At 35.9% G+C, this 27,928-nt stretch overlaps 1 protein-coding gene across 1 annotated transcript in view; it reads left to right on the top strand.

Annotated features, from left to right (window-relative positions):
- PsGEF (Protostome-specific GEF) overlaps window positions 1-27,928 on the top strand; it is a 244,468-nt gene that overhangs the window by 160,486 nt on the left and 56,054 nt on the right. The window contains exons 2-12 of the mRNA XM_075301413.1: window positions 6,766-7,927; window positions 19,388-19,636; window positions 21,659-21,763; window positions 21,838-21,987; window positions 22,091-22,282; window positions 23,026-23,190; window positions 23,785-24,120; window positions 24,187-24,721; window positions 24,871-25,048; window positions 25,109-25,290; window positions 27,082-27,086. Of these exons, the coding sequence (XP_075157528.1) occupies window positions 7,100-7,927; window positions 19,388-19,636; window positions 21,659-21,763; window positions 21,838-21,987; window positions 22,091-22,282; window positions 23,026-23,190; window positions 23,785-24,120; window positions 24,187-24,721; window positions 24,871-25,048; window positions 25,109-25,290; window positions 27,082-27,086 (2,925 nt within the window). The 5' untranslated portion in view covers window positions 6,766-7,099. The remainder of the gene's footprint in view (window positions 1-6,765; window positions 7,928-19,387; window positions 19,637-21,658; window positions 21,764-21,837; window positions 21,988-22,090; window positions 22,283-23,025; window positions 23,191-23,784; window positions 24,121-24,186; window positions 24,722-24,870; window positions 25,049-25,108; window positions 25,291-27,081; window positions 27,087-27,928) is intronic.

Raw genomic sequence — 27,928 nt, 5'->3', positions numbered from 1 at the left:
TTAAAATTATATTGATAATTATGGCAAAATTTTGCCCTTGGCAAATATGTTTGATTATATATGATTGATAAATATTTTCATTTAATTAATGTTATATTATAGATTCTTCTTCACAAAATGAATTCCTTTGAATTTAATATTCTACTTTTCTCGTGTTGATGTTAATGATCATTGTTATCTTTCATTAACATGCAATGAAAGCCCTTCTACAAACATATCGAATTACGAAAAATAAAAATAGCAGAAAGGGGTAAAATCGAACCACTGCATTACTTTATTTTGTTATAGCATACAAAAGCGTAGATATATATTCTCCAAATATTGGTTTTGCTATTTTGATTTATTTCATTCAATTATGATAATAATATTTAATATTTCGATATGCTACAAGCTTTTAAAAATAAAAAATAAATTGTTATTACCGCTTCGAAGTCCATATAATTAATTACGTATTAGTGATTTTATTCCCAAAGCCACATGTACGTATAAGTAATAAAAATTTTTATGTAAATTCTTAAAATACCATAAATTATAATGAGGGCAAATTAAAAATATGAGATATTTCAAATATTTGAGAATTTGTTTCGAACAAATGGAAAATACTGATTAATCAAGGTGTTGTCCAATATAGCTACTATTTTTTCTAATGTTGTATACATTACCAGGCAAATAATTTACATTACTACTATCAATTTGTCAATGAGCTACAAGTTATCATTTATGCTCAAAAATATACTACCTCCTTAAGCCTTTGTGGAAAAGGCTACGTATGAGTTATATTATTTTATAGACCACATGTGCGTATGATTGACATTAATTCCTTCACAAATTCTAAAAACATAATAAATTGGCATAATAATTATCATTATAATAAAGCAAAAGTGATCTAGTGAATATATGTGTTCTAAAAATATTTTCATTTATTGCTTTTGAGGTAATCCAACCGATGTTGAGGCAAATAATTTGCATTACCGGTATCCATATGCCGATGGGCTACAAGTTTTCACTCATGCTTCCTTTAGACTTTGAGGTAAATGTTACGTATGAGTTATATTATTTGAATGACCACATGTGCGTATGATTGACATTAATATCTCCATAAATTTTAAAACCTAATATATTGGCATAATATTTACCATTAAACATTACATCATACAAATCATCAATAAATATGCAAGGTTTTTCGAAGCCGACAGGTGATTGATATATGATTGTAAAAATTTTTTGAAAATATCAAAATAATTGTGCATGCACGTATTTTACAAATATCGGCATTTATTGTTTTTAGTTAATCCTAAGTTTTCATTAATACCCAAAAATATAGTTCTTAATTTAAGCCTTTGCTGTAAGACTACGTATGAGTTATATTATTTGAAAGACCACATGTGCGTATGATTGACATTAATTTCCACATAAATTATAAAAACTAATAATTTGACATAAGATTTATCATTAAAATAAAAATAAGTGGAAATATGGAAATTATGAATAAATTTGGAAGAGTATGTCTTTCCATAGGCAAAATGTGATCGATATAAGAAATTGTTGATAATGACAAAACAATGAAACGTTTAGTACAACTAATCTTTTTTCTTTTTTTACAATAAATATCAATAAATTAAAAAAACACTTTCCATTCATTTGTTTTAAAGTAAAACTTGCGTTTTTAGAACACATTCATTCACGCATGTATTCTAAAAATATTCCTATTCTATATTTTGATTTAATCCAGCACATATCGAAGCAAATAATTTGCATTCACGAGATCCATATATGGATGGGCTACAAGCTGTCATTCATGGTAAAATATATACTCCTTACCTTAAGTCTTTGCGGTAAAGGGTGCGTATGAGTTATATTATTTGAAAGACCACATGTGCGTATGATTGAAATTAATTTCTCATTAAATGCTAAAACCTCATAAATTGGAATAAGATTTATCACTAAAATAAAAATAACTTAGAATATGAAAATTATGAATAAATATGCATGATTTTGTCTTTCTATAGGCATTAATTTCTAACAAAGCTAAAATGCATTTTTAGAACACATGCATTCACGCATGTACTGTAAAAATATTGTCTTTATTTTGAATCCAGTCTAACAGGTTGGCTGATAAGTCCCCGGTCTAAAAAAGAAAAACACATTTTTTTGTCAAAATTTGTTTTTATTATTCAACATAGTTCCCTTCAAGAGCGATATAACGATTATAACGGCCTTCCAATTTTTTGATACCATTTTGGTAGTACTCCTTCGGTTTTGCCTCAAAATAGGCCTCAGTTTCGACGATCACCTCTTCATTGCTGCCAAATTTTTTTCCCTGCGAGCCTCCTTTTGAGGTCTGAGAACAAGAAAAGATCGCTGGGGGGCCAGATCTGGAGAATACGGTGGGTGGGGAAGCAATTCGAAGCCCAATTCATGAATTTTTGCCATCGTTCTCAATGACTTGTGGCACGGTGCGTTGTCTTGGTGGAACAACACTTTTTTCTTCTTCATACGGGGCCGTTTTGCCGCGATTTCGACCTTCAAACGCTCCAATAACGCCATATAATAGTCACTGTTGATGGTTTTTTCCTTCTCAAGATAATCGATAAAAATTATTCCATGCGCATCCCCAAAAAACAGAGGCCATTACTTTGCCAGCGGACTTTCTTTCCACGCTTCGAAGACGGTTCACCGGTCGCTGTCCACTCAGCCGACTATCGATTGGACTCAGGAGTGTAGTGATGGAGCCATGTTTCATCCATTGTCACATATCGATGGAAAAACTCGGGTGTATTACGAGTTAACAGCTGCAAACACCGCTCAGAATCATCAATACGTTGTTGTTTTTGGTCAAATGTGAGCTCGCGCGGCACCCATTTTGCATAGAGCTTCCGTTCCGTTGATATCTTTAAGGCCTCTGCTATCTCGATCAACTTCATTTTACGGTCATTCAAAATCATTTTGTGGATTTTTTTGATGTTTTCGTTGGTAACCACCTCTTTCGGGTGTCCACTGCGATCACCGTCCTCCGTCATTTCACCATGCTTGAATTTTGCATACCAATCAATTATTGTTGATTTCCCTGGGGCAGAGTCCGGAAACTCATTATCAAGCCAAGTTTTTGCTTCCACCGTATTTTTTCCCTTCAGAAAACAGTATTTTATCAAAACAAGAAATTCATTTTTTCCATTTTATTTCACAATAACAAAAGTTGCTTCACAAAAGACGCTCTATTTCACAAACTAATTGACTTACGCCAAATTTGGACACGAATCATTTGAAGGTTGGTTATATATCAAAATAATATGCATTTAATACTAACGACGCCATCTATGTGTCAGACCGGGGACATACAACCTGTTATGCTGAAGCAAATAATTTGCATTAAGGCTATCCATATATCGATGGGCTACAAGTTTTCATACATAGTCAAAAATATACTCCTTACCTTAAGCCTTTGTGGAAAAGGCTACGTATGAGTTATATTATTTGAAAGACCACCTGTGCGTATGATTGACATTAATTTCCCCGAAAATTCTAAAATCTCATAAATTGGCATAAGATTTATCTTTAAACGTGCAATAACTTACAATAAGCAAATGATCAATAATTATAAAAGATTTTGTCGTTCCATAGTCTAAATGTGATTGATATATGATTGTGAAATATGTGGAAAATATCAAAATAACAAAATTCTTGGCACAACAAACCTTTGTTTACTTGTCGATTTTTAATTTTTCTTTGGTATTTCCTTATATGGTTTTCTCATGTAAATGTTTTCAAGCTTAGTGTCATCAATCACTATGTTACAGTAATAAGTCTTTTACAAAAACTAAAAAAAAAAACAAAAAACAGAAAACAATTTAGAAATAACAAAAGGCAATATTGGAAAAAAACCTCTTCCATTTTTTTTTTTTTGTTAAAGCGGAAAATTGCTTTGTTGCCCGAGTATATTCTCAAAATATTTGCATTTATTGATTTTGATTTAAGTGGTTTTCCTCAACGAAAACCCTGGTCTCCTCCTCCGTTTTTTTAGGGAACAAAAGAATTTCGTTAGCAAAAAGCAAGGTTGAGTTAGTTTGGTCTACGGCCGTCAGTCAAAAGTCCATAGCTATTGTAAAGGGTAAATAATCTGACAATAGGCTGAAAATGAAAAAATACCTGTGGAAGCAAATGGCAGACAGTTTGCGGTAAATGCTAAAGGTTTTAAAATAGTGAAGGATTTATCGCGTGGGTATTTTAAGCGGTTTAAAGCAACAAATTAACGAAAAAAAACTATTTGAATGTCTATAGAAGAAAACACTGACCTTTAATAGTGGTGATAATCAATTTGAGATAGCCATGAAATGTATGCTAGCGATAAGAAGGCTTTGGGAATTTTAATTCTTTGATATATTCGTTGTGAGATATATTCAAAAGTCACAGTGACATATAACAAAATTTAGTGTGTAGATTTATAACAAAAATTCTATTTTTTTTTTAGTTAAAAAATTAAAAGAGTTGAAGAAATTCTAGATTTTATATAGTGAAAAGCGGTGGAAAATCATGCCCATTGCGCTAATTTATAAAGAGCATTTATATATAATTTATACTTAATTCAGCCCACATCTACAGTCTAATTATGCTTATCCCAGTAGGCGTATGACTATTAGTAATTGCTGTGGCCATGATTGCGTATGAGTACTATTAACTTATATACCACCTGGGCGTATAAGTTATGAAATTAGTTTAGAAATTTATATTTAAATGAGTCCCATAAATTTCATGGGATTTATAACAAAAATTATATTTTTGTTTAATTAAAAAAATTAAAAGAGTTGAAGAAACTCGGGCTTTATATGATGAAAAGCGGTGGAAAATCATGCCCATTGTGTTTAGGGATTTAAATGGCTCTTTATACCCTCCACCATAGGAGGGGGGTATATTAACTTTGTCATTCTGTTTGTAACACATCGAAATATTTCTCTAAGACCCCATAAAGTATATATATTCTGGGTCGTGATGAAATTCTGAGTCCATCTAAGCATGTCCGTCCGTCTGTTGAAATCACGCAAACTTCCGAACGAAACAAGCTATCGACTTAAAACTTGGCACAAGTAGTTATTATTGATGTAGGTCGGATGGTATTGCAAATGGGCCATATCGGTCTACTTTTACGTATAGCCCCCATATAAAGAGACTCCCAGATTTGGCTTGCGGAGCCTATAAGAGTAGCATATTTCATCCGATCCGGCTGAAATTTCGTACATGGTATAAGTATATGGTCTCATAACAACCATGCAAAAATTGGTCCATATCGGCCCATAATTATATATAGTCCCAATATAAACAGATGCCCAGATTTGGTTTGCGGATCCTCTAAGAGAAGCAAATTTCATCCGATCGGGTTGAAATTTGGTACATGGTGTAAGTATATGGACTCTAACAACCATGCAAAAATTGGTCCATAATTATATAAAGCCCCCATATAAACCGATCCCCAGATTTGGTTTGCGGATCCTCTAAGAGAAACAAATTTCATTCGATCCGGCTGAAATTTCGTACATGTTATAAGTATATGGTCTCTAATGACCATGCAAAAATTAGTCCATATCGGCCCATAATTATATATAGCCCCCACATAAACCGATCCCCAGATTTGATCTCCGGAGCCCCATGAAGGAGCACAATTCATCCGATCCGGCTGAAATTTGGAACGTGGTGTTAGTATGTGGTCTGTAACAACCATGCAAAAATTGGTCCATAATTACATATAGCCCCCATATAAACCGATCCCCAGTTTTGTCCTCCGGAACCTATTGGAGGAGCAAAATTCATCCGATCCGGTTGAAATTTGCAACGTGGTGTTAGTATATGGCCGCTAATAACCATGTCAAAATTGGTCCATATCGGTTTATAGTTATATATAGCCGATCCCCAATCACACAAAAAATTTGTCCATATCGGTTCATAATCATGGTTGCCACCCGAGCCAAAAATAATCTACCAAAATTTTATCTCTATAGAAAATTTTGTTAAAATTGTATTTCTATAGAAAATTTTGTCAAAATATTATTTCTATAAAAATTTTTGTCTAGAATTTTATTTCTATAGAAAATTTTGTCAAAATTTTATTTCTATAGAATATTTTGTCAAAATGTTATTTCTATAAAAAAATTTGTCTAAAATTTTATTTCTATAGAAAATTTTGTCAAAATTTTATTTCTATAGAAAATTTTGACAAAATTTTATTTCTATAGAAAATTTTGTTAAAATTTTATTTCTATAGAATATTTTGTCCAAATTTTACTTCTATAGAAAATGTTGTCAAAATTTTATTTTGTCAAAATATTATTTCTATAGAAACTTATATCAAAATTTTATTTATATGGAACATTTTGTCAAACTTAATTATATACGTATCTGTAGTAGAAGTTTCTACGCAATCCATGGTGGAGGTACATAAGCTTCGGCCTGGCCGAACTTACGGCCGTATATACTTGTTTATATTTAATTCAGTTCCATCCGCAGTCTCGTTATGATTATCCCAGTGGGCGTATGACTATTATTAATTGCTGTGGCCATGATTGCGTATGAGTTTTACTAACTTATATACTACCTGGGCGTATAAGTTATGAAATTAGTTGAGAAAATTATATTTAAATTACTCACACAGATGTATGGCTCAACTTCACCACTCTAATTTGATTTGCTACTTGAAATCACATTTCTATTAAATCACTTAACTAATTTAAAATGTAACTAACCCATATTTTATTGCCTTCATTTTTTCTCTTGCAGACACAGTGAATTCCTAGGTTGTATCTCCTTTCAATTGGCAACATTGTTGCAACAAAGGGAAATCAATGGCTCCTATAAATTACAATCCCAGACCTGTTTGAATCGACCACAAGTTGGTGTAAACGAAGTACTGCAGCAACAGCATCACCATCAAATAGCAATAAATCATTATCCTTGTCAGCAGGAGCAACAACGTCATACGACAACAGATACTACAACTAGTTCAACTACGATTGCTACATCCTTTGGACAGACTCAAACATTATTGTCGTTGTTGTCCACGTCATCATCACACGCAGCCACAGCCTTACAATACGAAAGGACAACATTGGCCATGGCAGCCATGACCCAGATGCGTAACACCGACGATGCTGTTAGTATTGATAGTATGGCTGCACCAGTAGCATCGTCGGGTGGTCTGATGGACCATCATCAACAGCCGCCCATGATATTGAGTAAGAAAGCCTTGCACCAGCGTGATGCCGATGAGAATCTATTCCTGCGTTTTCTCGAACTTGATCCGCCAGCCAGCGATGCAGTGCCAACCACACCAGGCGGCCGGCGTAATTCAAATTCGAAACCAATTGGCCGTACCCCATTCACAATGACAAAGAAATTGACACGGACCGCCGAGCGTGGTTTTGGCTTTTCCATCGTATGGACACATCCACCGCGTGTGGAGAAGGTGGAGCCGGGCTTGTCTGCGGATCGTTGTGGCATCTTGCCCGGGGACTATGTGATATTTGTCGACAAACACAATGTGGTTACTATGCCCGAGGCTGATGTTCTAAATCTAATACGGTCACAAGGTGCCACACTCACTTTGGAGATTTTTAGAAGATCAGGTTCTGGTACGGGAGCTGCAGCTACTGGTAGCAGTCACACTACAACAACGGCCACAACGGCAACACATCGGTCACTGGCCACCACAGTGCCCATGAATGGCAAAAGTTCACGTATGGCAGCAAGTGGCACAAGCATAAACAATGTCACAGGAGATGAATCGGCAGTGACCTCTTTGGTATTGAAACAGGTGGCACCACCAGTTCATCGGCCGCCAACAGCATGTTCGGGCGGTACAATGTCATCCATGGAGGCAGCAAAGAGACGTTTGAATTTACCTCAGGTTACATTTAGTAAAGAGGTAGGCAAAGGTGTTATTGTATGAGATTACATTAAGCTTTTGGTTTGTTTTGAGTTGTATGTGTGCGTTTAAGTTTAAGGACATTATTTTATGTTTAACAAGAATTAAAAATTGTTTTAGTTTTGACTTAGCTGCCAAACCAAACTTTTTACCAAACATTTCTTGGCACTTAACCAGTTTTGGCTTTAATATGCTTGGAAACTATGAGTAATGTAACCAATTATAGAATATCTAGCCAACAAATAGGAAATAAGGTTTTTGCCAGCTATATACAAATTTTGGCATTTACATTTCAAAACTTCTTTAATTCGTTGATATAAACAAGAGAAGTTTTTTTTTATTCTATACTTATTTCTCTATTTTCTATTAACAATTATTTGTGTAACTTAAAATATAAATTTTTGTTCAATATTGCGTATAAGTATTATTAATTATGGGACACCATGACGAATACTTAATATAAATTTAACTATCCCATTGAGCGTATACATAATATTAAATAAGAAGCATTTTTTAATATTTTTTTAACAATAGGCAGCGCGCATAATTATTGCAAACCCAAAGCACTCAATAATCATTTTCTTTGTTATTAGCTATTACATATTTTATGCTCTTCTATAATTCGATATTTGTATACCCTCCACCATAGGATGGGGGGGGGGGGGGGGTATATTAACTTTGTCATTCCGTTTGTAACACATCGAAATATTGCTCTAAGACCCCATAAAGTTTGTATATTCTGGGTCGTGGTGAAATTCTGAGTCGATCTGAGCATGTCCGTCCGTCCGTCCGTCTGTTGAAATTACGCTAACTTCCTCACGAAACAAGCTATCGACTTGAAACTTGGCACAAGTAGTTGTTATTGATGTAGTTCGGATGGTATTGCAAATGGGCCATACCGGTTCACTTTTACGTATAGCCCTCATATAAACGGACCCCCAGATTTGGCTATCGAAGCCTCAAAGAGAAGAATATTTCATCCGATCTGTCTGAAATTTGGTGCATGGTGTTAGTATATTCTAACAAACATGCAAAAATGCTCCATATCGGCCCATAATTATATATAGCCCCCATATAAACCGATCCCCAGATTTGACTTGCGGATCCTCTAAAAGAACCAAATTTCATCCGATCCGGATTTAATTTGGTACATGGTATAAGTATGTGGTCTTCAACAACTAAGCAAAAATTGGTCCATATCGGTCCATAATTATATAGCACCCATATAAACCGGTCCCCAGGTTTGATCTCCGGAGCTTTTTGGAGGAGCAAAGTTCATCCGATCCGGTTGAAACTTATTACGTGGCGTTAGAATATGGTTTCTAACAATCATGCAAAAATTGGTCCATATCGGTCCATAATTATATATAGCCCTCATATAAACCGATCCCCCGATTTGGCTTGCGAGGCCCCTAAGAGAAGCAAATTTCATCCGATCCGGCTGAAATTTGGTACGTGGTGTTCGTATATGGTCTCTAACAACCATGCAAAAATTGGTCCATATCGGTCCATAATCATATATAGCCCCCATATAAACCGATCCCCAGATTTGACCTCCGCAGACTCTTGGAGGAGCAAAATTCATCCGATCCGGTTGAAATTTGCCACGTGGTGTTAGTATATGGTCTCTAACAACCATGCAAAAGTTGGTCCATTTCAGTTCATAATTATATATAGCCCCCCATATACACCGATCTCCCGATTTGGCTTGCGGAGCCTCCTAGATAAACAAATTTCATCCGATCTTGATGAAATTTGGTACATGGTGTTGATATGTGGTATCTAACAAACACGCCAAAATTGGTCCACATCGGTCCATAATTATATATAGCCCCCATATAAACGGACCCTCAGATTTGGCTTGCGGAGTCTGTTAGAGAAACAAATTTCATCCGATCTTGATGAAATTTGATACATGGTGTTGATATATGGTATCTAACAAACACGCCAAAATTGGTCCACATCGGTCCATAATTATATATAGCCCCCATATAAACGGACCCTCCGATTTGGCTTGCGGAGCCTGTTAGAGAAACAAATTTCATCCGATCTTGATGAAATTTGATACATGGTGTTGATATATGGTCTCTAACAACCATACAAAAATTGGTCCATATCGGTCCATAATTATATATAGCCCCCATATAAACCGATCCCCAGATTTGGTTTGCGGATCCTCTAAGAGAAGCATATTTCATCCGATCCGATATATATAGCCCCAATCACACAAAAATTGGTTCATATCGGTTCATAATCATGGTTGCCACTCGAGCCAAAAATAATCTACCAAAATTTTATTTCTATAGAAAATTTTGTTAAAATTTTATTTCTATAGAGAATTTTGTCAAAATTTTACTTCTACAGAAAATGTTGTCAAAAATTTATTTTGTCAAAATTTTATTTCTATAGAAACTTTTGTCAAAATTTTATTTCTATAGAAAATTTTGTCAAACTTAATTATATACGTATTTAATCGGCCTTTTTTTTAGTTTAATATATACCACGTATGGACTATGTGGTATATATTACGGTGTTAGGAAGTTTTAAGATACCTTGCCATCGGCAAGTGTTACCGCAACCCAAGTAATTCGATTGTGGATGACAGTCTTCAGTAGAAGTTTCTACGCAATCCATGGTGGAGGGTACATAAGCTTCGGCCCGGCCGAACTTACGGCCGTATACACTTGTTTTTTGTTAGTATATGGCCGCTAACAACCATACCAAAATTGGTCCATATCGGTCTATACTTATATATAGACGATCCCCAATCACACAAAAATTGGTCCATATCGGTTCACAGTCATGGTTGCCACTCGAGCCAATAATAATATACCAAATTTTTAATTTTATAGCAAATTTTGTCAACATTTTATTTTTATAGAAAATTTTTTCAAAATTTTATTTCTATGTTATAGAAAATTTTGCCAATATTTTATTTCTATAGAAAATTTTGTAAAAATTTTATTTTGGTCCATATCGGTTTATTGTTATATAAAGCCGATTCCCAATCACACAAAAATTGGTCCATATCGGTTCACAATCATGGTTGCCACTCGAGCCAATAATAATCTACCAAATTTTTATTTCTATAGAAAATTTTGTCAAAATTTTATTTTTGTAGAAATTTTTTTCAAAATTTGATTTCTATAGAAAATTTTGTCAAAATTTTAATTCTATAGAAAATTTTGTCAAAATTTTATTTTTATAGAAAATTTTTTCAAAGTTTTATTTCCATAGAAAATTTTGCCAATATTTTATTTCTATAGAAAATTTTGTCAAAATTTTATTTCTTTAGAAAATTTTGCTAAATTTGTTTTCTATAGAAAATTTTGTCAAAATTGTATTTCTATAGAAAATTTTGTCAAATTGAAATACATACGTATTTAATCTGCCTTTTTTTAGTTTCATATATACTACGTATTGGCTAACTTACAATTTAGAAGAATCCTTACTCCAATCTGATCTGAATAGCATGTACAGATGGTGCTCATCAAATATGATGGAACTGAACATAAGGAAATGCAAGCATATCTCTTTTTATAGATTAAATTATATCGACACGAATTATAACTTGAATGGCACAACGCTTGAAACTGTTGAATCCTTTAAAGATCTTGGAATACTTTTGGATCGCATGCTAAATTTTAGATCTCACATTTCTATGACTGTAAATAAGGCCTATGGATCATTTGGATTTGTCAAGCGCTGGAGTAAGGAATTTTCTGACCCATTTGTTACAAGAAATTTATATACTTCACTTGTGCGTCCTATCCTGGAATATGGATCTGTAATTTGGGACCCACAGTACCAAATTCATTGCAATCGTATTGAATCTGTTCAGAAACAATTTTTACTGTTTTGTTTACGTCGGAATAACTGGACACCTCAAACCTTGCCGTCTTACAAAGAAAGACTATCGCTCATCAAATTACCTACACTGAAAAGTAGACGTACCATGCTGAATATCTGTTTTATGGTTGATTTAATTAACGGAAGATTTAAATCTGACTTCCTTATTAACAGCATATCATTCAATGTTCCCTTTAGACCTACCCGCAACTTTGAACTGCTCCACATTGAATACTTTCGAACGAACTTTGAAAACAACGATCCACTTCGCCGTCTTTGTAAAGAATTCAATAAATTTTATTATTATCTTGATTTGTCAGAAGAGAAATACAATGTAAAGAAAAAGATAACATTATTATTAAATACTTGATATATTAACAAACAATATGTATATAATGTAATATATTACTGTTAGTCTGTAAGGGTTTAATCCATAGATGAAAATAATAAAAAAAAAAAAAAAAAAAAAAAAAGACGGTGTTAGGAAGTTTTAAGATACATTGACATCGGCAAGTGTTACCGCAACTCTAGTAATTCGATTGTGGATGACAGTCTTTAGTAGAAGTATCTACGCGATCCATGGTGGAGGGTATATAAGATTCGGCTTGGCCGAACTTACGGCCGTCTATACTTGTTTTAACTCAAAATATAATTTTTTGTCCAACATTACGAATAAGTATTATAAATATGGGACACCATGACGAATGCTTAATATAAATATAACTGTCCCGTAGAGCGTATACATAATATTAAGTGAGAAGCATTTTTAAATATTTATACACAGTGAATAGGGGACATATTTACTTCAAAATCCAGGGACTCATTAACCATTAACCATTCTTTGATTTTTTATATTTTATATTTGGTATTTTTATTTTATTTAGATTTTATGTAAATATTTTTGAATTCTAAAAAGATTTTTTTTTATAATTATTTCTAACCCACTATTCATATAAAACTGTGGGCAAAAATAATAAGACTTGTTTAATAACTAAATTCCTTAAAATTCCTTATGTATTATGGTATATCAATTTTAAGCACTAAATTTCATGTGAAAATTTTGGTAAAAATAGAAAAAATTTTATTAATATTTGTAATATTTAATAATTTTTTATTTCTTTTCTTGTTCCAAAGTTTTTTTTTTCCAATTCTCCTAACAATTATTAAAGTCGATTTCCGATATAAATTTCAGAAGCGTATAACGATTTAAGTTTAATTTTATCAATTGCGATATGACCTTCAAAGCGTATAACGATTTAAGTTTAATTTCTGTAACAGCCTCTATTGTCTTCAATTAAATTTAATATACCAGCTATTTTGGCCCACAATAATACAAATTTTAATATTGTTTTCATTTAAACCTATTTCTTTATTTTTCTAATATTTTCGCTTTGTATTTAAAACAATATTAATAACATGTTTATTTTCTATTTTTTATTATAATGAATAATATTAAAATTATTATTTTTTTTGTAAATTTCATTGAGTTTTCATTTTCATTATCATGACAATAAATGTTGATATTTCGTTGAAAAAATTTGTGTTTGATTTTTGTTTTTCTAGACATTAAAAATTAAACCAAAATGGTTGCCTTAATTTGCCAGCAATAAATGATAAATAAAATTTCTTTTTCACAGACTATTACCAAAATGTGATTAGTTTTTGTAACGGGATAAATCTAATAATCTACAAGGAGTAAGAAAAAGTTATACAGTGCTGTTCTGTTCTAAAATTCGTGATCGCGAAATGTTCGTTTGTAATAATTTTTAAACCTGTAACTTATAAACTTAAATCTTGGTTATATATTTCTCTTTAAGGAGAAGTTCAAATTAAAATTGTCTTGGAGTTCGAGAGTATCTCTATATCTTTTGGTAAAAGAAAAAATAAATTCTTGCGATTTGAGATTCCGAATATCGGAACATGGGACATTTTAGTTTATTTGAGCATTTCCTATCATCAAATCTTGGCTTAACTCAAAATATGATTTTCTGACCAATATTGCGTATAAGTATTATTAATTATGGGACATCATAACGAATACTTAATATAAATATGTCTGTGAAAAAAAGAAGAAAATGTCTTAATATTTTTAAAGCGAAAACTCACTCATTCATTAATCATTTTCATTCATAATTAGTGATTAGATATGCTTTGCTCTGGTTTTAGTTTTATTATTTTTTTTTTTTTGATTTTATATAAATATTCTCGAATTCTTAAAAAAAAAATATTCACAATTTTTTTTTTTCATCCCATAACTCATATAAAAGTGTGGACAAAATTAATATAAAACTATTCATAATTTTAAAATTCTTTTTCTACCCTCCACCATAGGATGAAGGGTATATTAACTTTGTCATTCCGTTTGTAACACATCGAAATATTGCTCTAAGACCCCATAAAGTATATATATTCTGGGTCGTGGTGAAATTCTGAGTCGATCTGAGCATGCCCGTCCATCCGTCTATCGATTTGAAACTTGGCACAAGTAGTTGTTATTGATGTAGGTCAGATGGTATTGAAAATGGGCCATATCGGTCCACTCTTACGTATAGCCTACATATAAATGGACCCTCAGATTTGGCTTGCGGAGACTCTAACAGAATCATATTTCATCTGATCCAGCTGAAATTTGGTACGTGATGTCAGCATATGATCTCCAATAACCATGCAAAAATTAGATCCACATCGGTTCATAATTATATATAGCCCCCATATAAACCGATCCGCAGATTTGTATTGCGGAGCCTCTAGGGGAAGCAAATTTCATTCGATCCGGCTGAAATTTAGTACATGGTGTAAGTATATGGTCTCTAACAACTATGCAAAAATTGGTCCACATCAGTTCATAATTATATATAGCCCCCATGTAAACCGATGCCCCGATTTGGTTTGCGGCTGAAATTTGGTACATGGTGTCAGCATATGGTCTCTAACAACCATGCAAAAATTGGTCCACATCAGTTCATAATTATATATAGCCCCCCATATACACCGATCTCCCGATTTGGCTTGCGGAGCCTCCTAGAGAAACAAATTTCATCCGATCTTGATGAAATTTGGTACATGGTGTTGATATGTGGTATCTAACAAACACGTCAAAATTGGTCCACATCGGTCCATAATTATATATAGCCCCCATATAAACGGACCCTCAGATTTGGCTTGCGGAGCCTGTTAGAGAAACAAATTTCATCCGATCTTTATGAAATTTGATACATGGTGTTGATATATGGTATCTAACAAACACGCCAAAATTGGTCCACATCGGTCCATAATTATATATAGCCCCCACATAAACGGACCCTCCGATTTGGCTTGCGGAGACTCTAACAGAAGCCTATTTCATCTGATCCGGTTGAAATTTGGTACATGATGTTGGTGTATGGTCTCTAACAACCATACAAAAATTGGTCCACATCGGTTCATAATTATATATAGCCCCCATATACACCGATCCCCAGATTTGGCTTGCGGAGCCTCTAAGAGAAGCAAATTTCTCCCGATCCGGTTGAAATTTGGTACGTGGTATTAGTATATGGTCTCTAACAACCATGCAAAAATTGGTCCATACCGATCTTAATTATATATATAACCTCCATTTAAACCGATCCCCAATTTTGACCTCCGGAGCTCTTGGAGGAGCAAAATTTATTAGATCTGGTTGAAATTTGGTACGTGGAGAAATTTAGTACATTGTGCTAGTATATGGCCGCTAACAACCATGCCAAAATTAGTCCATATCGATCTATAGTTATATATAGGCGATCCCCAAAAATAATCTACCAAAATTTTATTTCTATACAAAATTTTGTCAAGATTGTATTTCTATAGAAAATTTTGTCAAAATTTAATTTCTATCGAAAATTTTGTCAAAATTTTGTTACTATACAAAATTTTGTCAAGATTTTATTTCTATAGAAAATTTTGTCAAAATTTTATTTCTATAGAAATTTTTGTCAAAATTTTATTTCTATAGAAAATTTTGTCAAAATTTTAGTTCTATAGAAAATATTGTCAAAATTTTTATTTCTTTAGAAAATTTTGTCAAAATTTTATATCTATAGAAAATTTTGTCATAATTTTATTTCTATAGAAAATTTTGTGCATCAGTGTTCATATAAAATGCGGGCTAAAGTAGAAAACTTTGTTAATAATTAAAGATTTTTTTTTTTTATTTTTGCCAATAATTTGGTGTCCCTTAAAGTATCCATTCCTGCAAAGATTTTTTCTCATTGTCATTAAATTCAATTTCCGGAATATCCCTCTTCAATTGCTTGTACTATGTTCAATTTTATTCAATATCCCTGCTAATTTTGCCCACATTATTATATATCTTAATATAGTTTTACTATAAATATATTCTCTTATTTTTTCCAATGATTTCGCTGTCTATTTGTAACAATATTATTTATATCTTTATTTTTAATTTTTATTATAATGAATTATCTTTTTATTTTTCCATAAATTTTTTGTAAATTTTATTGAGTTTTCATTTTCATTATCATGACAATAAATGTTGGTATTACTTTAAAAATTTTGTGTTCAATTTTTGTTTTCCATGGCATGGGAAATTAAATAATAAGTGCTTGTTTTTTGATATCTAGCGGGAAGGGGGCATCCCCTTGCCCGACTTTTTCGAAATTGGGCCAAAGTTCTCCGATTTGGGTGAAATTTCCAAGAAAGGTTAGGAGTGATGTCTAGACAAAGACTCGCTACTTAATTTTCGATATTTGGTCGCGGAGGTGGACCAAGCCTTTATACGATAAAAAAAAAAAAAAATTCTCTGATTTATTTGAGATTTACAGAGAACACTCCTCGAAGTTATGAATTTATTATGGGGTACCTGATTTTTTAATATTTGGTCGGGAAAGGAGACCTCCCCCTTGCCAGACTTTTTCAAAATTGGAACAAAATTATCCAATTTGCTTGAAATTTTCGGGGAAGGTTGAAGTGAGCGTCTAGGCAAAGAACAGCTACTTTATTTTTCGATATTTGGTCGAAGAGGGGGTCTCCCCTGTGTCCGACTTTTTTTAAAGCACAGTTAAAAAAGTAAAATTTGTCGACTTACTGAAATTTTACGGAGAACTTGGAGTAGATTATGAAATTTATATGAGGTATATGATTTGTATACTCACCACCATAGAATGGTGACGGGGGTATAATAAGTTTGTCATTCCTTTTGTAACACATCGAAAAATCGATTTCCGAATATAAATTATATATATTCTTGATCAGAGAGAAATTCTAAGACGATATAACGATGTCCGTCTGTCTGTCTGGCTGTCTGTCTGTTGTAATCACGCTACAGTCTTCAATAATGAAGCAATCATGCTGAAATTTTGCACAAACTCGTCTTTTGTCTTCAGGCAGGTCAAGTTCGAAGATGGGCTATATCGGTCCAGGTTTTGATATAGTCCCCATATAAACCGAACTCCCGATTTGGGGTCATGGGCTTATAGAAATCGTAGTTTTTATCCAATTTGTCTGAAATTTGAAATCTACAGCTATTTTATGACCATAAAGACGTGTTCAAAAAATGGTGAGTATCGGTACATGTTTTGGTATAGCCACCATATAGACCGATCTCCCGATTTTACTTCTTGGGCTTATAGAAACCGCAGTTTTTATCCGATTTACCTGAAATTGGAAATCGAGAGGTACTTTAGAGCCGTAAAGAGGTGTGCCAAAAATGGTGAGCATCGGTCCATGTTTTGGTATGGTCCCCTTATAAACCGTCCTCCTGATTTGGGGTCTTGGGCTTATGTTTTTATCCAATTTGCCTTAAATTGAAAATCTAGAGGTACTTGAGGACCATCAAAAGGTGTGCCGAAAATGATCCGTATCGTTCCATGTTTTGGTATAGCCCCCATATAGACCGATCTCCCGATTTTACATCTTGGGTTTATAGAATCCGTAGTTTATATACAATTTGCCTGAAACTGGAAATTTATAGGTATTTTAGGACCATAAAGAGGTGTGCCACAAATGGTGAGCATCGGTCCATGTTTTGGTATAGCCCCCATATAGACCGATATACCGATTTTAATTCTTGGGCTTCTAGAATCCGAAGTTTTTATGCAATTTGCCTGAAATTGGAAATCTAAAGGTATTTTCGGGCCATAAAGAGGTGTGCCGAAAACGGTGAGTATCGGTCCATATTTTAGTATAGCCCCACTAAGAACGATCTCCCGATTTAACTCCTTGGGTTTCTAGAAACCGTAGTTTTTATCCGATTTGCCTGAAATTGTATATATTCTGGTATTTTAGGCTCACAAAAACGTGTATCGGATTAAGTTTTTATCGGTCCATTTGGTAATGCTTGCATATAGACCGACTTCACTTCTTGAGGGTATAGAAGGCGCACTGATCATGAAAATTGCTTGCAACTCAATGTAAAATTTTACTTCTCGGGTGAATATCTACAGATTTAAGATTTCAAATCAAGACGTTATTTTATAATTTTCTTGCACACTTACAAGATATGTTAATGATTCCTCTAAAACTGAAACAAAAATGGTTCTTATAAATCCAGAATCTGATATAGTCCTCATAGGTGAAATCTTTAAATTTATCTTCGGGAAGTGTCCTCAAGTCCTCAAGCCCTCCTGAATTTTCAAAGGAAACCCTAGTATTTGGTTCATGGTGGTGGGTATTTAAGATTCGGCCCGGCCGAACTTACTGCTGTATATACTTGTTTAATATGTGGTCGCGGAAAAATAAAAGGTCACAGGGAGACCTCATTTCTCCTCAAGTACATACCGTGAAACAATTATACTTTTCCAATTTACTTGAAATTTACAGAGTATGTGAGGTAGGTTATATTATTATAATGGATATCTAATTTTGTGATATTCGGAAGGGAAGAGGGGCCTCCCCTTGCCATGCTGTTTATAAATTGGGCTTTTTCGATATTGGGACGAGGAGTGTGACCTCCTCTAGAATTCTTAAGTTCACTTGAAATTTAAAAAGGCCGTAGGGGAAGGTTATGAAATCAATATTGTGTACTTGATTTTTGCACCACACTATGAAACTTGAAGGAAAGTTTAGAGATTTTCTTGGAATTTGCAGAGAACGTGACGTCCCTTTACAAGAAATAGAGCAAAATCTAACCTTCAAAGTCAAACCACGCTTGAAATTCACAGGAAATATAGAAGACTATCCAACTATTTGAATACAGAACAATTAAAAAACAAAAAAATTCGATTGTGGATGATAATCTTTGGAAGGACTTTGTACGCACTCAACGGTGGAGGATACAAAAGTTTCGATTTGGCCGAACTTTCGGCTGTATGTACTTTGTAGTGGCAAATTTATTTGCTCTTATAAAGATTCTTCTGTTGGTGAACTCCCGGAGAATTTTCCTTTCCAATTATCCCAGTTATGCCGATCTCACTTTTACTATATCAGGGGATATATGCAAAATATATCCATGTAGAGCCCACCGCTCAAAAAAAGGTCCTCTATACAACGTTGACGTACTGGATATATGGGAGCGCAATTAGCGCAATCCTGACATAAGCGTCGATAGTTTGATGGATATCAATGAAAGGAAGAGCAATATAGGCAGGCTGTCTTGGTATCACTGGGACAATAATGACCATACCAACTAGAGCCTTGAGACCTACATAGGTTCACATCAAAAGCGAAGCCGCCATGGCTACGATGAGATTGAAGATCGTGGAAGAATGGACGGAAATACGAAACATGACGAACGATCGAAGGATATTTTGGAAGACGGTGGGAGTAATGGTGGATGTTGCAACAATCCACGATCGTATAACTGAGATGACCATAGCTGTCGAATGTCACATTGTAATGGTGGTCCTTCGGATGATGACGATTGTCCTGGAAGAATGGGATCCAAGAACCAGATACCAGGTTAGGTTAGGTTGTAGAGGATGACATTAATTTTGTGTTGAAATTGATGTCCACTTAGACCAGTATAGGTCAATTGTGATTCCTCGATGTGATCTTTCCATCTTTTTCCTTCCGATGCGGTCCGCTTTGTCCCAGAATTTCCTCCTGCTCGTTCTCTTTGAACGAAATCTCAGAACAACTAACCAGAGGCCCTGATGAATGCAAGTATGTTCCTTAAGCTGCACTCCTGCAGAGCAGTGAGAGCCTGAAAGAAAAAAGAGCCCAGTATCTTGTTTCTTCTAAAGGATAAAGCTGGACACTGGCACAGGAAGTGGTACGAGTCGTCCGTAACATCCGGGTGCAGGCACCATCTACAGATATCATCGTTGTTAGTCCTATTCTTACCATGTGTTTCCCAAGTGTGTTATGTCCTGTTATGATACCAATCAGTAGCCGCAATTCTTCTCTGTTCATCGACATCAAAATTTCGCAGTTCCTATGTTTCTTTTCGTCCCATATCAACTTGGTTTGCTCGCAACCATCCAAAGAAACCCAGCGTCTTCTCCATAGTTCGTCATATTTGACCTCCATCTTGTAATGATGAGAAGATAGTGGAGGAAAAAGGTTCGCTATGACGTTATTCGTTCCACGAGCGTCCTTCTTAGCCAGCACATCCGCTTCCCCATTTCCTATTATCCCATAGTGCCCAGGTACCCAGCACAGAGTTATATTATGCTGTTCAGTGAGAACCTTGAGTTCTCTACGACAGCTGCTGGCAACCTTAGAGCCACCGTGGTGCAATGGTTATCATGCCCGCCTTGCATACACAAGGTCGTAAGTTCGATTTCTGCTTCGACCGAACACCAAAAAGTTTTTCAGGGGTGGATTATCTCACCTCAGTAATGCAGTAATTAAGTGGTTTCACTGCAATGTGGAACGCCGTTCGGACTCGGCTATAAAAAGGAGGTACCTTGTCATTGAGCTTAACAATGGAATCGGGCAGCACTTAGTGATAAGAGAGAAGTTCACCAATGTGGTATTACAATGGACCGAATAGTCTAAGTGAGCCTGATACATCGGGCTGCCACCTATCCTAACCTAGACCTTATGTCAGCACTACGCAATGCCTTTATAGCTGCCTGACTGTCGATGAAGAATCTGATATCGCTTCTGAATAACGTCCTCATCAACAGCAGCCTTTGTGATCGCAGAAATCTCAGCCTGAAAAATACTGCAATGTCTTTCCAGCGTGTAAGACTCCCTTATTTCTAGTTCACTACAATAGATTCCGCTGCTCGTTCTTTCCTCCATCTTTGACCCGTCCGTGTACATGTCGGTTTGTTATGATAAACATGCTCCGTGTCCATATGGTCCGTCTCTCTATACTGCACGGGCAGAATCTCAGTATGCCTGCAGGCTGTCCTCTCCAGCGTGTTTTAAGCCCTTAAGTCTCAGAAGTGTCAGTTCCGCCGTCTTCCTTACGTGTAAATCGAGAGGGATAACTTCCATCAGCACCTCCAAAGCGGGAGCCACCGTAGTGCAATGGTTAGCATGCCTGCCATGCATACACAAGGTCGTGGGTTCGATTCCTGCTTCGACCGAACACCAAAAAGTTTTTCAGCGGTAGATTATCCCACCTCAGTAATGCTGGTGACATTTCTGAGGGCTTCAAAAATTCTTTAAGTGGGTTCACTACAATATGGAACGCCGTTCGGACTCGGCTATAAAAAGGAGGTCCCTTGTCATTGAGCTTAACATGGAATCGGGCAGCACTCAGTGATAAGAGAGAAGTTCCCCAATGTGGTATCACAAGTGAGCCTGATACATCGGGCTGCCACCTATCCTAACCTAAACCATATGTCAGCACTGCACAATGCCTTTATAGCTGCCTGACTGTCGATGAAGAAGCTGATATCGCTTCTGAATAACGGCCTCATCAACAGCGACTCAGCAGCCTTTGTGATCGCAGAAATCTCAGCCTGAAAAATACTGCAATCACTATCCAGCATGTAAGACTCCCTTATTTCTAGTTCACTACAATAGATTCCGCTGCCCGTTACTTCCTCCATCGTTGACCCGTCCGTGTACATGTTCGGGGTTCCCAAGGGTAATCGCCCTGTCTTCCCATTCCTCTATACTTGGTATAATGTATGTCGGTTTGTTATGATAAACATGCTCCGTGGCCATATGGTCCGTCTCTCTATACTGCCCGGGCAGAATAGAGAGTATGCATGCAGGCTGTCCTCTCCAGCGTGTTCAAGCTCTTAAGTCTCAGAAGTGTCAGTTCCGCCGTCTTCCTTACGTGTAAATCGAGTGGGATAACTTACATCAGTACCTCCAAAGCGGCAGTGGCTGTAGTCTTTATATCGCCTGTAATATAATTAAGTGCAGTCCTATTTATCCTATTTATTCACGACATATGATTTTGGTGTTTCACGATTGTCCACCAAACATGACAACCTTATGTGGCCACAGGTTTTGCAACCGCGATATAAAGCCAGCCAAAAGGAAATTGGTCGGACAGAGATGGGCGGCACGAGTATAATGCCGCATAGGCCCTCTTTATGCGATCCGCAGTATTCTTCATCCAGTTTAGTTTGGAATCCAAAAGAACTCCCACCTACCTTGCTGATTTTGAGATGTTCAGCTTCGTGCCCTGGAATTCAGGCGACTTGTAACCGACAACAGATACCACAAAAAAAAAACTAATTGCTACAACGATGGATCGATGATGAATAAGAGGACGAGCATATATGTGAAGGACCCAAACACCGAGAACCTATTCCCATTATCAAACCACAGCAAAATTCTGCAATTAATGCCCTGTTCCCGTATATCGAACAATACGTTCGAAAGCCAGTTCGAAAGAAAGGCATTCACTCGAATTCGAATGAATTTGGGTTTTTCCATTTTTGAAAGTTCGATTCGTTTGTATGAGAATACATTGATTATTAAAAATTAGTATTTTTGAATTTTTGGCCTGAGAATTCATTCAAATGTTAACAATGCTTTTACTTTTTTCTTGACACTTATTGTATATGTTCGTTTATAACTCGACAACAAAATATGAAGTGACTTGCCTTTCGAAATAAAAGAACAAAAATCAATTTTCTTTCGTTTGGAATACGAAAGAAAGCTTTCGTTCGATATACAGGAACAGGCCATAACGCAATATCATACATTACGGTTCCACCATAAACCGTTCCAATACGGTTTATGATGGAGCCGTAAATGCAAATACATGAACAAAGAATACTTAGACATATCTGCGTCATGTGGGTACCAGGTCATGCTAGAATAAGACGAAACCTAAAGGCAAATGAACTGACAATAAGAGCTAGGACACATAGGGAAGTGAACTTAGAGAACGCAAAACCAATAAAGGCAATGCGGGCCAAATAGGTTGAAAGGAAACGGGAGACCCACAAAAGAGGTATGGACCAATGAAATGGTCGGAACTACTACTACTACTAGGAAAGTACGATGACAGTCAGGAGGGCCATGGGTATAATGACCAGGCACGTAGAATTGAGAGCACATTTCCTCCGTTTTCCGCCCGGCAGAGTACGGAGCATGTATACCGTGTTTTGACGGCGATAAAACCTTGGAACGCTACTTTTGTCACATCCGTGCTTTTACTAGGCAAAGAATTAACCATATACAACTTGGAAACAGGGATTGGAAACATATTAGGGAATTCTTTAGGGATACAGAGTTCTTGGAATAAGAAGATTGAGATGCACAGAAGAAGTTAGAGCGCACAGCAAGCCGCATATTGGCTTGGGTATATGTCAACCAACCTGAAACTGGGCAACCTAACCTAACGAACTCAGAATACTCCATATTTCCCAGAAAAAAATGGAGCGCTATTTCAGCAGGATTGTAAGGGAGAGAGGAAGACGAACAGTCAAAGACTTGTCTTCTGCTCATTTTAAATTTTCCCATATCCTGAATTTGTAGAAATCTATATGAGATTTCATTGACGTATAGTCAAAATTCTAAAACGCACCACAGAAAAAGAAAATTTAAAATTTGTTTGCTTATTTTATTGAGGTTAAAAATTTTTGTCTCCCACTCGCAATTGACACTGGGCGCCAATTTATATCCAAAACTTTTTTTTTTTTTTTGATAATTTTTAATTTTCAAAAATTTTTTTTCATAACCCACAGAGCATTGCCCCGATAACAGATACACGTCGACGTTTTCTACTGCAGCTAATATCACGTGAACAAAACTACATGTCGTCTTTACACTTTGGCATGCAAAGATTTGTACAACCATTGGCCGAACGTAAAGATCTCATAACACCCAATGATCATCGAACGTTATTTCAAAATATGGATGAATTATTAAGGATATCGGAAGATGTATTGGAGCAACTGTGTCACGATGATCAAGAGCCTCAAATGAATTTTGCCTCAAGAGTCTATTTATCGAAAACGACAGCAATATGTGCGGCCTATAAGAAATATTGTAATGGCATAAAGAGGGCCGATTGTGTATTGGTATGAAAGAAATTCATTAATTTTATAGAAAAAAAAAAGAATCTTGATAATTTTCTCTTTCCCCAGGTTAACAAATCCCGTCAAACTGGTTCCGAATTTGTAGCTTTCATTACCGAACCTCCAGTGCCTCGTAAACGACCCGACCTTACCATGTTCATACACCGTCCGCTACAGCATTTTCGTGAGGTCTTGAAATTAATGCAACTCTTGGCCTCCAATTGTCATGTGGATACAGAGGAACATAAAAATTTTACCACAGTCATAAATGAGCTGCAGGCAGCTTATCGTGAGATTACTGTATCCTCGGGTCTTATGGAACCTCTAGGTGAAGGTCGACCCTTATTGACCTTACAAGATTTGGAATCGAGAATGGTTTTTACGAAATGTAAACCCTTCACCTTGGCCGTTCAGGGCCGTCAATGGATATTTGGTGGGGATTTATCACGGGTCGAGGGTAGATCCGTGAAACCCTATTGGACTTTGTTATTCAGTGATATAATTGTGTTTGCCAAGGTTAGCAGAGATCGGGTGCTATTCATCACCGAGGAGCCCATACCCATAGCGAATATTGTGGATTCATGTTTTCATATGAGAAAAAAGAGTAAGAATAAAAATTTAGAAAATTAAAAAAACCCCAAAAAAAAATCTCCTTTCCCTTCAAAAGCTCCATTTACAATTTTCTATTTTTTTTTTTAATGGCGCCCACTGTGCGTTATTTTTAACTCAAAATGTATTCGTTTTCTTTTTTAGCTACAGAATTCCGCCTGACCGTAGATCCTAATGGACGCTTAGCTGAAAGTCCCACCGGTTATTGTGCGCCCGATCTAACAAAGACTCCGAAAAAAGGCTCCAGACGCAAGAGTCTTGTTTTAAGGGCCCCCTCTCTAGAACTTAAGGCTGTGTGGCAAAATCTTTTACAAAGGCAGATGTAAGATCTTCAAAAAAAAGTTTGGGATAATTTTTCTCATTGCCTCTCTCTCTCTTTCAGATTCCTAGTCAATGCCGCCCTGGGCTCGACACCTCTATCGAGTCCTTTGGATTCTCCAGACGTACTCAATACTTTAGTGCCACTTAGTGATATTGGCATAGCCTCGGCCTCTATTGGTTCCATTAAACTCTCCTCCATGGACAGCATTAATCTGAAGAATCAACAACATAATCAACAGGTTCGTTTAATGCGAAGCCAGGCCCTAACGGGTAGTGGCGAAAGTGGCGGCGGGTCCTTTGAAAACCTGCAACGCCTGGCCAGCACTTTAGTAGCCTCACGCTGTAGCACACGTATGACACAAACTACCCACAATAATTCGGTCTCATGTTCATCGCAAACTAATTCACCGGCCACCTATAGAAGAACTTTAGTTGGGGCCTTAGGGCCTCCAGGCGATAGTGCCACCTCTTTGAGATCTTTGGCCTTGGGCCGTAAACATTTGTTGGCCCAAACCCTAGATAGTGGTCGTCCATTGTCGGCTTGTCGGGCGTACAACAACAGTAGTAGCAATAATAATTCCTCTCCCCTGCTGAGCTGTAGTGGCAGTAGTCTCAATACCCAAACCATATGCTCCGGTGAGCATATGATGGCCTGTAAATGTCTAACCGCCATACCAGAGGCAGCCACGGAATCGGGTAATGATTGTCAATTGGCGGAGGGTTGTAAGGCCATTGTGTTGAAACAGAATTGTGCCACCAGTGGACAGGAGCGTTTTTTCCTAATCGATGGCGAGGGCAGATATTGTGTGACCACAGCTTCTTTGGTCAATATAAGACCGGAAAATGGCAATGCCAATGGCAATGTGGCCCATGATAAATCCCAGACTGTACCCAATTCTGCAGAGCTGCCTAGAAAAGATATTTCCTCAAAAGCTGCGAAACTTTTGGAATTCTCCCTCAGCTCAGTGGGTCGTTCGTTTATTGACGAGAATGAATTTGGTCAACCCATAGATACGGCCACCTTAAATTCTCTTACAACTCCCGAAACACCCACAGCCAATCTTTCACCCTCACAACATTCAAATCCCTTACGTGAACCCGATACATTTTCCAATGATTTTGTGGCACCCAATAATACCCAAATTACGACAGCCACCATAGAATCAAATAGCCAAGTGAATTCCAAGAAATCTCTGGATTCCTCTATACCTTTGGCCCAATTTGGGGGCTCTTGGGATTTATTGGAATTGGATTTGAATTTACATGAAGTCGATTTAGATACCTGCTATGATACTGATGTTGAGGAATATATATTTCATGGTGATACCAAAGTAGGTTTAGAAGATGATGATGATGAGGACGACGATGACGAGGATGAGGATGAAGATCCTGAAAGTTTTGCCATAGAACAAGCTCATCAGCATATAGTGGACGATCCTTTTGGGGTTTTGCCGACAAAGCCAACACCTCCGGATTCTTTAGATCTGTGATTTGATTTCTGGTATTAATAGAGAAAGAGAGGAAACATTATGCCCTAGGTGAAGGAGTAGTTGCCAGATTTCGAAATTCCTTTTTTAAGCATACAATTTTTAAGGCTATATGTTGGTTATTTTGTTTGGAAAAGGAAAAAAAATTAAATGATATATAACAATTACGAGGGGATAACTATTATTGTGCATTAGCAATTTATACACAAGAAATAGCTGTAAGCATATAAGACCCAAATTTAACCATTTCCCCCAACCAGATCTTTACTCAAGACTAAAGAATGACCAAGGAGATTGGAGGACTGGAAATATTCCGACGAACTTGTGAAACTTTCCATTGTCCAGTTCTTGAAACCCGTACGATCATTTACTACTAAAGCTATTGGAGTTCATGAACAAATTTCACCATCCAGTTTGGAAATAAATCGCATGGAAATTGTGCCGTCAATGTGACGTCAAGAAGTCAAAATTGAAGATGGGGAATCATAATAACCCATTGCTATTCGCTCTGACTGTCTCTAACCTACTTTGGTACGAATTATTACAGCAAAAGTTTATGTTACAGACAGACGGACCTACTTGGTTAAAAATTAAAAAAAAAAACAAGTATGTACGGCCGTAAGTTCGACCAGGCCGAAGCTTATGTACCCTCCACCATAGATTGCGTAGAAACTTCTACTGAAGACTGTCATCCACAATCGAATTACTTCGGTTGCGGTAACACTTACCGATGCCAAGGTATCTTAAAACTTCCTAACACCGTAATATATACCACATAGTCCATACGTGATATATATTAAACTAAAAAAGGCCGATTAAATACGTATATGATTAAGTTTAAAGTTTCTATAGAAATAAAATTTTGACAACATTTTCTATAGAAGCAAAATTTGGAAAAAAATTTCTATAGAAATAAAATTTGGAAAAAAATTCTATAGAAATAAAATTTTGAAAAAATTTTCTATAGAAATAAAATTTTGACGAAATTTTCTATAGAAATAAAATTTTGACAATGTTTTCTATAAAAATAAAATTTTGGTAGATTATTTTTGGCTCGAGTGGCAACCATGATTATGAACCGATATCGACCAATTTTTGTGTGATTGGGGATCGGCTATATGTAACTATAGACCGATGTGGACCAATTATGGCATGTTTATAAGCGGCCTTGTACTAACACCACGTTGCAAATTTCAACCGGATCGGATGAATTTTGCTCCTCCAAGAGGCTCCGGAGATCAAATCTGGGGAAAGGTTTATATGGGGGCTATATATAATTATAGACCGATATGGACCAATTCTTGCGTGTTTGTTAGATACCACATTCTAACACTATGTTCCAAATTTCAACCGGATTGGATGAATTTAGCTCCTGCAAGAGGCTCCGGAGGTCA

This window comes from Haematobia irritans, chromosome 3 (assembly GCF_050003625.1).
Source record: "Haematobia irritans isolate KBUSLIRL chromosome 3, ASM5000362v1, whole genome shotgun sequence".
In the NCBI taxonomy this organism is placed as follows: domain Eukaryota; kingdom Metazoa; phylum Arthropoda; class Insecta; order Diptera; family Muscidae; genus Haematobia; species Haematobia irritans.
The sequence above is the reverse complement of the archived record's forward strand: the minus strand, read 5'-3'. Positions and strand labels throughout refer to the sequence as shown.